The sequence below is a fragment of the Mya arenaria genome, chromosome 10, assembly GCF_026914265.1.
Source record: "Mya arenaria isolate MELC-2E11 chromosome 10, ASM2691426v1".
NCBI classification, from domain to species: domain Eukaryota; kingdom Metazoa; phylum Mollusca; class Bivalvia; order Myida; family Myidae; genus Mya; species Mya arenaria.
In genome coordinates, this window is record NC_069131.1 from 11,660,783 (window position 1) to 11,674,556 (window position 13,774).

At 34.8% G+C, this 13,774-nt stretch overlaps 1 protein-coding gene across 1 annotated transcript; it reads right to left on the bottom strand.

The window, feature by feature from the left end:
• Positions 1-8,369: 8,369 nt before the first annotated feature.
• On the bottom strand, positions 8,370-10,356 carry LOC128206359 (uncharacterized). The gene is made up of 2 exons (XM_052908752.1): positions 10,256-10,356; positions 8,370-9,822 (listed from the first exon to the last, which is right to left on the bottom strand). The coding sequence occupies exons 1-2, from the start codon at positions 10,317-10,319 to the stop codon at positions 9,035-9,037; spliced, it is 852 nt and encodes a 283-aa protein (XP_052764712.1). The 5' UTR covers positions 10,320-10,356; the 3' UTR covers positions 8,370-9,034.
• Positions 10,357-13,774: the final 3,418 nt, after the last annotated feature.

Below are 13,774 nucleotides of genomic sequence, written 5' to 3' on the forward strand. Positions count from 1 at the left end.
GGGATGTTGTGGTGTTGGAGTAAATGTTAACCAAACAATGGAAAGAAAACGAAAGGGGGTTAATGGGTTCGGCAATGCGGCCGTCATGTCCATTTATAGGGTAAGGTGTCTTTCGGTAGATATTGACTACACAACTGCCGGGTTTTATAGACCAGACAGGGTTCATTTGTCCGACGTCGGTATCAATATGTTCCTTTTCACTGTATGCGAATTCTTAGATACCAATTTATGTCGATTATTTTAATGCGTGGCTAGAATTTGTGGATAAATTCGTAGAATTTATTGTGGCGGAAATTCTAGCAGCCGGACGGATTGGTCCCAAATTAGGAACATTTTCTCTCTACAAAAGTCATTACTTTAGGAAAACTAGAGCGAGAAAAATGAATTGTATTGTCTATGGAATAAATCGCTGCTTCCTAAATTCAAAATCTAACGTAACAATTTAGGGGCCAGGGTCTCGCTCGTAAAGTATATGTACTAGGTGAGTCCCGTGTATCACTTAAATGTTTGGCTATTATTTGGCTGTAAGTGGTTGTGGTGCTTATGTGGTTGTGCTAATATTAAAAAGGTGGTGCTATTAATGCAGTTGTGGTATTTGTGTGGTTGGTGGTACTTGTGTCGTTTGTGGTACATGTGTGGTTTGTGGTAATATGTGGTTGTGGTAATTATATGGTTGTGGTAATAATGTGTTGGTAATACGAACATAAAAAGTTATAGCAGCGAACAGTTAACTATATAATATATAGGATCAATCAGGGGCTGGTGGAATTTCCGTAGGGTTCAGATACAGCCTCAATGGGAACTTATCGAACCCTTAAAAGCGGCCATTAATCTCCATGATATATGTCTTAAGAATAGTGCTGAATAAATTTTCGTTATAATTATAACTAACAACTGTCTTAAATAAACTTTTGATTGCAAGTTGGTGTATTTATTTTGTTCGAAGTCTATGTTTTCTGAAGCGAGTCAATTTAATAATAGCATTGAACATGAAACGATGAAATTATCTTAACAATTTTGTTTCCAGAAATGTAAAAACAACATTTTGTCGTTAGGTAATACAACAAGGCTTACTCTAAATAATCTAATTTTATAAAGAAAACGTGTGAATATTACACTGTAAAATGTCTTATGCATAACTATGTTTATTTATACCTGAGTTTGGCAGAGCAATTATTATATTTTGTATGTGAATGGGTGTTTGTCAATCAACTTCTAGATATAATTTCTGTCCATAGGACACGGATGCTTACATATGCCGCGTATTTGTCATGAAATCAATGTAAATGCTGACATTCAGAGCCTATTGTAACGGATATTGTGAATAAAAGTCAAACATATCGTATAGGGACATGCACAGCAGGCAAAAGTTCCTCTTTAAATGCGAAACATACTCGTACAGTGTGTGTATACCACGGGATAATTTACGTGATATACGCTACGTCGGAAGGCAACATTTTGCTTAAAATGAAGAATAACAAAGATAACTCTCCTATTTATTCACAATTTCAAATGAAACATAGCGCAGACTACGCCGCTTACGGAGCCCCGCCTTAGGTCTATTACAAGAGTTTGATTGCGGGTGTAGTTTCTTAAAACACTTCGACAAATCTTTCCACAATACGGCCGTCTGACGGAGCACTGTCAAAACATTATTTTGGAAACAGGTTTGTCAAAGTGTTTGATGAAACTAATCACCTTATCAAACCCCGATAATGAAACGACAAAGATAACTTTTTTTTTACTACACCATTTTAATTGCAACAAAGGGCAGATTATGCCGCTTTAAGAGCCCCGCCTTCGTTTTGTTACCGTAGTTTGATAAGGTGACTTGTTTCATATTAGATTTGGCGAGCGTTATCGGTTTATAGCGTTATAATATGATAGGTTCTAATTCGACTGACAGCTATACACAGCCGTGATCAGTTTAAGCTTAAAGTGAAACTGCATACTTATCAAGAACAGGCAAAATAGGTACAGAACGAATTCGCTATACAAGTTTATTTAATTCTGAGTATGTCAATATTTATAAAAAAAAGTCAGTGTAAAATAACACAAACATACTACGAGAACAGTTTGCTGTGTATTATAGAGGGAGACTAGAAGGTTGTATTTACTTTCGGGCCTTCGTTTCGTTGTACGTTGATGTATTTTAACAAATGCTTTTACACAGCTTACACAAATATTATTATTATAAAAGCAATAGTGAATGAATCAAATTGAATTTATACAATCTAGATTTAATATTTGTACGTGCAATTCAAATTTGTAATAAACTCATAAAATTTACCAAAACACGTAGAGAATATTATCCATATACTTTGTAAATTGATCTGCTTAAATGGATATATCGTTATCATTTACTTTCGATTTAGTAGAATAACGTTAACGTTTATAAAAAGTAATTTTTACAATTTATCATTAATGAAATGCACTGTAAAACTAGCTTTGTATATCTCTGAACATAAGGAGAATTTCAAATCGTGCAAAATTACCGGCTATGCAGGTTAAAATGTTTTATTAGGTTTTCGAGATTATCCTTTGCAGTTCTTGCTTAGTGCAAGGTTAAACATTTCAACAATATATTTTAATAGTAATATTTCCTTAATAGATACAACAAATGTAATGTGGTGTAAAACTGACTGTCGTATGTATATACGAGTACAGTTTCCAAATCAAACATTCTTACCATTACGCGAATGTTGATGGGAAATAGTTTACATATGCCATTTAATAGAATAATTACGACGATATTGTGCATTTGTGTTGTAAAGTGCGTCCAATGTATCTTGCATCAATGTATCGTGCATCAATGCATAGTGCATCAATGCATATGGTGACTATTTCAACTGAAAGTTGAATATTGATAAAGGAGGATACCAGTTACGACAGTTTTACATTCAAACTCTGTTTACAAAACAACGATATGAATTGAGAATTATCATTGATGAAATTATTGGGAAGAAACTTAACTGAATTTTAAGATTTATATTCATTCGTATCTGCACTAAATTCCTTTAAGTTAAAAAAAAACTATGATTTTGTTTTGATTTTAGGCTACTATGCTGATGCGGGATGAGGAAGGCAAACTATGTAAGAGTGTTATTATTCGACATGAAAATCATACAAGCTAAACTTCATTGGCATTGATAAATGGATGATCAGCCAGAATTAAAAAACAATTGTTGGCCAAAAATGCAAACACTTAATTTCTATACTTGAAAATATTTTCATCGTACTTTCCCGTTTTCATCATCGGACGTAGTTTCGTGATTTCGCGTTTTCATCATAGTTCTTTCGCGTTTTCATCATCGAAGTTTCGTGATTTCGCGTTTTCATCATAGTTCTTTCGCGTTTTCATCATCGAAGTTTCGTGATTTCATATTTTCATCATCGACCTGACGCGTTTTCACCATCGTAGTTTTTTTTTTGTTTTTTTTTTATTTCGCGTCTTCATCATAGTACCGTCGCGGTTTCATCATCGAACTGTTGCGTTTTCATCATCGTAGTTTTGCTATTTTGCGTTTTCATCAGCGTATCGTCGCGTTTTCATCATCGTACTGTCGCGTTTTCACCATCGTGATTTCGCGTGTTCATCATCGTATTATCGAGTATCGCGTTTCAGATCAACATATTCACAGGCGATGCCCCATTCTGCATAAGAGAGGTCATCGTTAAGCTTCTGATTGCATTATTATTTTTAGAACATTCGCTTTTCTTTTCTTTGGAAAACTCAGGGGTGCGTAAACGTTTGATGTTCAGTAAATTAAATGTCACAAACTATTTGCGTCATTCATACCCTCGTAATTGAAACTTACCATACCTCGCGAGTAGCATTTTAGTTTTATGTAGCTATATTCTCCTATGAATAGTTTATTTCACGGTTGTTCATTCGACAACGAATAAAGTAAAAAGCACTGAGCTTCCTTAATTAACTCTAAAATTGTTGATTTTCATAGTATCATTATTGGTTGTAAACGAAATGGAATACAACTTGACCGTTCTTCGGAGAGTTCGTTCAAACTTCATACGCTTATCGGCTAGTGTTGACCGTTATAAACCCATCGAATGTCGCTCTGCTCGCAAGTATGGCCGCCGACCAGCATAAAGAATGACTCCTTTTTATACAGAATCCAGTAAAACTGAATGCCTAAGGCCTCTGGATGAATTGCTGATACAATTTTAAGACCTTTTACTAACCTACTAAGATCAATATTGACGTTGAGGTATTTAATCGATAAGCCGTCAATCTTTTAGCGCCGAAACTCATTGTATCGCCATGGATGTATTTCGATCATTTAAGCATATTCATTTCGACGCAGCTTCATGCGATTTCAAATATTTACTCAGGAGAATGGATGAATTGGCACACGATGCTCTTTAACAGGTTTGTCCTCTTGTTGCGACAAAACAATGGTTTCACCCGGTGCATTGATTTTTTCGGGTCTTTTAACGCTTTCCTCATCGGCTCTAAATTGCTGTTCATTCCAGCACACAAATTAAAAAAAACAGCAAGGTGTTGTGACCGAGTCAATACTAATCATAACGATGTCGGCTGTCGTTCAAAAAACAATACTTTCGAATGGACATGAAAACCGTTCTGAAAAGATGTCATTCCGTCTCCTTTATATTCAAAAATGCAACCGTGCGTGCTTTTCCCCATTTCAAACCATGTTTGGGCCAGCCCTCGTTAGATTGTAAGGTTGGCACACCAACACCCCATGACGGAAAATGGACAAACAGGTGACTGACTCTTGTAAAGTTCCAAATACATCAGCTCACCAAAGCGCTTACAAACACTATAATTACCACAGGGTTATGGAAATAGATTTGACTCGGCGATCCTTTTCTGATAAGAAAATTTTATTTTTAGGAAAGGTAACCATTTGTTAATGTTTAAAACATCATACAGTAGAAATTACATAGACAAGAAACCGAAACAAACAACGTACAATTAATACCACTGACAACGGATGCATAAGCATATCTTTATCAATAAATGTTAAGGTTACCGCCTTGGGATGCTCACTGAGTTAAAGTCATGACATGACTATATCGCCGGGACAGTATTTCCGCTCTCCTGAAAATTGGCTAGATTTGCCTGACATGGACGCAGGCTCTGCGAACTGTGAAAACAGTGTGTCCCTTGTTTGATACGAATGTCCGCACTACCAATGATACAAGGTCATTATGACCAATTTGGTATTTTGCATCCATATTTGACGTTTGAGGTCACTATTGGACGTTTCAACCAGAACTATAAAGAATTCTGGGTACACTAACCAATGACAAGTAAAGCGTTTAGAAGATGTACCACCGTCACTTCTACTGCATATAATGCTACGGTGGACTGGTTTTTACGCTTTTTAAGAATTTGGTTGGCTCTTGGGTTGAAGCACCAACATAGTTTTGTATTCCCGGTAGTGCACCTTTCTATTATATATATTGAAGTAACAGTAAACCGACGATTTTCAATGTATCAATATTTGTACGAAAAACTACAGAAACAAGAACAGTAGTCGAAAGTTTATTAATAAACCCTGTTTAATGGCACAGGGTCAACGCTAAAGACAAAGAACACAAAAACCAACAATCATAAACAGAAACATGGAACAACAGCACAAAACTCCACAAACAACACTTTACATATATAATATAAACAAAACTAGGGATGTTTATCAATGTATCAAATCACAAAGGCGCTGACAAGCAGTATTGTTACCGCATAATTAGAATAAAATAACTCTTCGGCAGATTTGTAAAAATTGGTTTGAAGACTGATATTTGGAGGCAAGGCTGTGTACCGAGCAGTCGATGCATAACATTTGGATATTCCTGCCATTCCAATATGTTGTAAGACCAACTTGAGTGGCAAATTACTATTGATCTGGGTAAAACATTTGCCAATATTAATATCAGGCAGCGAAGAATCTGCTGATGTATGGCAGATCCCGTCATTAGCCTTTGAGTGAAGTCCTTATAAAATTAGAGACTTCCTTACTTTTTTGCAGTATGGACATAATAATAAATACGTCAAGAATGTCATTTTAAGAGCACATGAATATTCATAACTGTCCAGTTTAAAACATATATTAAGTGTCATGTTCTTGAAAGATATCATGCATTGACAAATAAAACATATCACTGTTTGGTGTTATAAATTAAAAACAAAATACACAAATGAGGTCATGTTTCTGTTCTAATAGTTTCTAATGCATGATTAAGCAGTGTATTTATGTTTAGCAATATTAGTTCAGTTGTTTCCCTTCTAAGCTTTGGATTGAGCTCTAAATAAAAGTGTCTGAATAATCGTTTAATCATCACATTGTTAAACTAGTATTTCGCAGTCGCCATGATTCGCAGTACTATATTTGTCAGCACTATCCTTGAATTGACGACAACAAGTATTCATTGTGTAATTAAACACACATTAAACTATAAAACAATATAGATATTTACCAAACAAGCACTTAGTTCAACTATTACAGACATTTTGTATGGCTTCGTTTATTTTCTTTATTGGTTTAAATTGATAGACCTTAATTATTAATTAATAATAACGTGTTTGATGCGATATTGAAACAATCATAGCCATAATACCATAATTGAGGACAATATATACTAAAACTCGCCAAATACGGACAAAAGTCGGCTTAACTGAGTTTCTGCCCTTTTGATAAGCTACTTAACTCGCCAAATACGAGTTTGGATGAATGGAACATTTTCGTTGGCTGTCAAAACTCACCCTTATACGAAAATGCTGTAAATTATTAAATTTGGCAGCTATTTTGTTTTTCGTTTTATCGACTGTTTTAAAAATTGTGGGCCTTGTTTAAAACATATATGGAATTACCAACCTATTAAATACTTCAACCACTTTGCATGGTTTGTTATTACAGTTGTATTTAACCTGTTGGTTGATTGTATAACTTTTTTGGAAAACGACAAAATGGGCGACGAAGGTGAAAACAATTTTAAACGTTTGATAAACGATTTACGAAATAATTACGCAAAGATATGCTTCTTTATAATGTACAGTGCATTTGGCTTTATTCATAAGCCTGTGTAATGTCACTATAAAGGATGCATGTCAAAATACGCAAACACTAGTCTTGAAACGCAGAACCCATGAATGAAAAGGGGCAATAAGCTTAAAAAAGGTAAGGTATTAGAATGTTTTAACCACCATGTCGTAGCATGCGTAATAGTTAATTAATACAATACTTATGAAATTTTCGATTTCATATGGACATATCTAGAGTTATTTGCCTTCAGTCAGCAGTATTAGCCTTCGTCCTTTGGACTTATAACTAGGCAAGTATGAAATCACCTTAATATAAAATTATAATAATAAATGAAATTGTGGAGATCATTGAATGCAATTCAATACATGCAAATAATCTGATTTATTTTAAGGCCCGATATAATATTAAATATCCTTTTGAATGACATTATAATACACTATGTTTTATTTAACAGACAGCAGTTGAATACCTGTCCACATGAACTGAACCAATTATCGAGTGTCTTATTGTGCTATTTTACAGGGTTTTCAATGCAGTGCCATTTGAATGGGTTTGAATACGGTGCATTTTATATGGGTCATTTTGAATAATTGAACTTCAGTCAACGCTTAACTAGCATTTCTCATGTTTAATTTATAAGTTGAGTAGAGAATTTTGTTTCGTCTTTGCCTTAAACATTAAGGCTTTCCGGTCAAAGCGTTAGATGACTAAAATAACAGATGTGTTTAGTGGTTGACTTAAATTTGCGATAAATACTTGCGCTCAGGAGCAATATGCATATAACATCTTAGATTTAATGTTCAACTTTGTAACAAAATAAAATTATCTGTGTGGACAGTGAATAGTAAGGTGGTGTCTTTAAAGTAATAAAAGTACACCACTGTCTCTAACTAATTTTTAAAGTACAAGACCAGGTTTATAAATCCAGGTCGTGTACTATGTAGAAAACCTGTTTGAAATTACAAGCCTTACTAAAAAGCAATAAAGAACTTACAAAAAATAGTTATTAACACCTGTATAAAATTCTTAATTGAATCTCAATATATATATTATCATTTGCAATTGCTTGTAGCAAAACTTTAATAAACGGCATTTTTAAGTACGTTGCTCATATCAATGCATATTCAAATGGGGACTATTTAAGATATAGCGTACTTTGGGGCAACTGTTCTGCAGCTGAAATCGATTAAACAATTATAAGTATAATGTGAATAAGCCAATTTCGTCGATCAGAGAAGGAATGAAACATACTACCGGTGCTTAACAAATACCTGACGAAGCATCAATTGATCCGATCATATTCTTTTATTACAACCTTAACAAAATAAGAAATAACCAAAATATAATACAAAACTAAAAATACCGTTGTTAATTTTATTTCAGCTTTAAAAATATGTTGATTGACTATTATTTAATATTCAATACGACAGATGACATGCAACGCAAACTAGTTTTCTGCTAAAGAATAAAGGAATTTCAATTCAATGTTGTCTGCATAGTATTTATATAATTATACGTATTTGAACATTTGAGAGGGACCGTGTATTTTGGTGGGCCAATGATTAGTTCTGTCATCTTATTTGCATTGTTTGTATTTCTAACCACTTGCAAATGAATGTATTATTATAGTGCTGGAACACTACTGGGAGCTTAATCCATTTAATATGGTAATAGCCTTAAATTTAAGTGCTCAATGACCCGATACAGACATTACATGCAAACGAATGAATCATGCAGGAGTTTGCTAGCCCTTACACGATAAAGTCATTTAAAGACAGCCATCTGACATAGATTGCCTTAGCAAGGTTTAAAACTATGTCTTCATATATTCTCATAATAAAGGTATCATTGTACAAACAAGCAGAAAATAGAATAAAACAGTTAAAAATTAAAAAAATACAGCAATTAAAACACGCAAAACGTTTTTCTATGCGTTTTGTTCATCAAAATTGACATTAATCATTTTAAAAAACGTTATGCTGTAAAAGTCTAATTTTGTGCATACAAATTTATTTTGTTCTCATGTACCGAACTATCATAAAGACAATGACAAACAAGGCACTTGAACGTCTTGCAGGCATAGAAGCATCAGATGTTGTGCCAGCCAAGCAATCGCAATAGTTGGAAACCGACCTAACAGCTCTTGTAGGAATATTGCTTGTCACGACGGCAAACGCTTTCATGTCGTTCCAAACAATTCCCGACTCATTTACTCCTTCTTTCTTGTTTTTTATGCCAGTTGCATCCGTGAAATATTCTGTAACATAGAATTCACTTTTCGATTGTAGTAGAATTTCTTTTTCCCCGCTGTATGTTGAATAATTGCGAATATTTGCCCCGCGTCGAGCATCAACAATCTGGAAAAATATTTTGTCTTTATTTAGAAAATTGTTTGACGCGCGTGCCTCCAATGACGTACTCCAGAAATCATCAACTATAATTGTGGATCCCTTTTTGATATTGTTGCAGAAACAAGACCTGTAAAGCAGATCCCATGTGTCAAGGCCTATCATTTCCAACCCTTGATTAAGCAAGCTTTCTGTGTCTAGCCAAATGTTTTCACTAGTTTTTGCTCGAAGTTTTGTATTCAGTGCCCTATAAAATGGCCAAACGTTGGTGTTATCGTTGTATTGGTAGCACTCTTGTGTGTACACGTTGATCAGAGTTATTGCCATGCTCTTATTTTCGTCACCTTTATACTGGTTTGCCTTTAACGTAGCTGTGCTCCAACATATATTGTTTTCGTTGTTGAAATGTTTCCTTAACAAGGTTTTAACCTCATCAGCGTAGGAACTCCCTAAAGAGAAACAAACTTACGGTGTTTATTATAATACATTTATTAAGTTGAGCATATCGTAAAGAACTCGATAAGAGTTGGATTGTAAGATGAAGGTGTAAGAGGTTAATACAAAATACATCCACTACTCTATAGACCACAATGAATTGAACATACGAATTAAAATTGCCGACCAGCTTCTACACCACATTCGATTTAATTTCATATTTATCTGGTATTTTTTTATATTCAATTAGTTATGACAGATTTTTTAAGTAATCAATAAACAATCAAAATCATTTGTTGAGATATTCCCGCATACAAAATAAATAAAACGTAAAAATTATCATAAAAACGTAAGAGTGTTCAATTATTTACCGGTAAAAAGCAAACTGATGATATTTTTAAAAAATAAAAATTATTTCTTTTAAAACATATATGTAGAAGAATTTACCTTTAGCAATGTTAACACTGCAAATAAAAATCCCAAACAACCGTAACAAAAATTTCACCTGCATGGTCGGTATTTGTGCACGTTCTGATAATTGTCCTTGTTTTCAGGTGTATGTATTCCAATTATATTTTTATGAGTTTTACTGTTCAGTTCATAAATAAGAAGTTTTCGATATAATCGTTTATGTATTCAACTAAGACTTAAGTAGGTAAGGTAGGTAAGGGGATCCAGTTTAAAGGTGTTTGTTTATTATTTTGACGAATTTAATTTAATAGTACGCGTCTTTTTGTTTTTCTTTAAGGCAGAACAATGAAACAATCAAAGGATTGCAAAGACAGTTTGTCTCCTCTTTTTACTTCGAAAAAGCAAAAGAAGATTGGTTCAACCAGCATTTATTGCAGAAAATATTGAACAAAGTAAATAAGCGTTTAAGCTACAGAAATGCATAACATAATTACAAAATAAGGAGTGGTGAAATGCATATACAGTGAGTAAATCACAGAATTGAGAATGAACCATGATTGGTTTTACTAAGTCTCTCTTCTGAACAAAGAAGGTTGACAAAACGAAAAGTAGCAATACATTGCTCGAAATAATGACAAAGAGTGCAACACATATTTAGTTGACTTATTTTCCTATTGTTACACAATAGTTGTAGTGATATCGAATATTATTTCAAAGAATGTTAATCGGAATAAGTACGTCAGAAATAATATTGCTCATCCGGTTATTGTCGTTTCAGATAATGGGTCAATTTACACTTGCTAATTCAACAATTACAATGTTACAATGAGTTTGTTATTGTTTTTAAGCTTTGTCCGACACTATGGATGCATTATGGCTTGACCCCGCCATGACGCCATCACGACGTTTTGCTACTGAGCTTTTGTCTGTAGTTGTTCACATAAGTATTGAGATTTAGTGTTTTAGCATCTAAGTTTTATCTCAGACTTGAGTAAAGATAATGAAATGTAATGCTCATACTTATGTAAAAAAATACAGAAACAAGCTCAGTAGCAAAAGGTTTAAACAAGAAACATGGAAGAACAGCAAAAAACTCCACAAACAACATAGTGCATACATCTATATATAAATTATAACTAGGTATGTTTATCAAAGATTGTTAGGTACCGCCTTGGAACGGTCAGTTTACTGCGGGTTTAAACCTGTTTACGTGCACAAAACTCACTCTTATCCCAAAAATCTTAAATAAAAAAAAACGTAAAAGGTAAATCTTATCACAGTATGCATCAACTTGAGGAAACTTAATAATAAAACAAATAATAATAAACTTATAGGTAAACCTAAAGTACTTCAATGATTAGAGATCCCAACTCTATCTGCAGACTGAGGAATACAATTAAGAGCACCTAATGCAAAAACTTTTCAATGATACGATGCAATCATTGTTTGAAACTATGCACATTACACACAGTCTGCCTTATAAACTAAAAGGTTTAAAACTGTGTGATCATAGAGTTTAATAATAAAAATCATCATTGTACTAAAACTTGGAACAAATAAAGAAAACATTATTAAAATTAAAGCGACATATATAAGCTAAAACAAATTTCCAAATGATTACTTATGTAAAATATTTGAAGAAAATGACGTCACATGCCAAAACATCTGTGTTTTGTGCGTTTTCACGTTTTCAGGAGATCGTGCTGTGCACATATCTATTGATATTAAGAAAGTTTTCATAAACGTAGGCTCTATAGTTCAACTTAATGCTGATACCATTGACTAGATCTCGCATTTTGAACAGAACAGTAATGGAAATGAATCACGTAAATAATTGAAAAGGAAGTATAAACTATCAAGTTTCTGAAACCTTTTAATGTTCTGGTATTAAGTAATTTAGTGTATGTACTGTATTTTGTGAAGGTTGGCAATTAGTTTGGCCTTTATTTTACAAGCATACTCAAATAAGCAACAGTGTATAATTGACAAAGCATGAAGAAACACTTGTTTCAATTAGTCTTAGATAACATGATAATAAGTAACTCATTAGATAGCCTTGCAATTAAAATATTTTAGTAAGCATTCCATTTGTAAGTCGCTTTTTGCATTATCAATTCTTTACATGAAAATATTTTAAGACCTGCCATTGACAAGCACCAATGGAAAGGGACAAGCCAAAAGGCCCTAAGGGCCCGTTTTGTTTAAGCTTTATACGAACTGGACCAAAAATCTACGATTACTCCGTACGAATTGGCCTATGAAGATTTCTGCGACCGTTTCATTTAAGCTTTGTACGAACTGGATCCGAAATCTACGATAACTTCGTACAAACTTGCCTACGAAGATTTTTGCTACCGTTTCATAAACACTGCGAACGAATGCTTCAGACGAAATAATTCATCAAAAGGAGGAGGAAACAGATGAAAATGTAAACAAGCGGATAATGTAAGTATACTCAAACGTATTTGTATGGTAGAATCTGCATTGCTATTAATAAAAACAAAGTAGATTCTACTATTTATTCTTATAAGTATATTGGGTACGTCACACCTAGCCGCCACGTCACACCAAGCCGCCACGTCACACCTAGCAGCATTGCCACTGCAATTGCACGTCGTTGTTAAATTTCCTAGAGCGCCGTGAGATCGCAGAACAAAAATGATATTTCTCATGAAGATGGCGAAGTTACAGTGTTATCACGGGGACCATGGCATTTCTAGGGTGCTCCATGGCGTTCCGTAGGTGCTTCCACTGTACTTGTCACGGTGCGCGTTCTTTATGTGCACTGCACTTTCACGGCGCTCACACTTGCTCTCGAACAGTTCAGACCATGCTACAATCGTCTGCCTTTGTTCAGCCATGGTCGAGCCCAATGCCTCCTACGTCTTGGGGCCCTTCTCCGTCGTCGTCTCAGAATGAGATCCACAGCGACTGTATTCTCCTGGATCTGCTCGACTTGCATATAGGCAAGCAGAAGCCCTGCTTGCTGTTGCACATCAGTCACGGTGAAATGAATGTTTGAATATACCATTCCTTTATACTATTTTGATGGGTTGGTCGAGTGTCATGTTAACGTCGTGGTAGAAGCACATTGGGAGCACAATGATCGCCGTGGCGGCTCTAAAAATCGTTGTAAGAGCGCAGTAAGAATAATTAAACACCTTGTAAGCACTATAAAAGCACCATTTAAACGCAATAGAGACGCAGTGCCATCTCAGATAACGCCGTGCAATCAGGGGGAAAGCGCAACTGATAACCATTGCGTTCGAACTGCGAGCTTTCTGCACGCCCGTGGCGATCCCGCGGCGTTGTAGGAGACCTAACTGCGCTGCTACGGCGACCTCATGGCAATCCCACTGCGCTCTTATCAGAACGCCGAGCGACGGTGTTTGTTTGGGGCATGCTTAAAGTGCGCGCCGTCGGCGTTCTATGCGAACCATTTTCGGAAAAAAATAGTGAAAATGAAAAATAAAATGTAGATCGTTACAAACCAGTTGCCTAATTTGCAGTCAGTGCTTACTTTTTGACTGCTTTAGGTAAATCCCCACTTCCAGC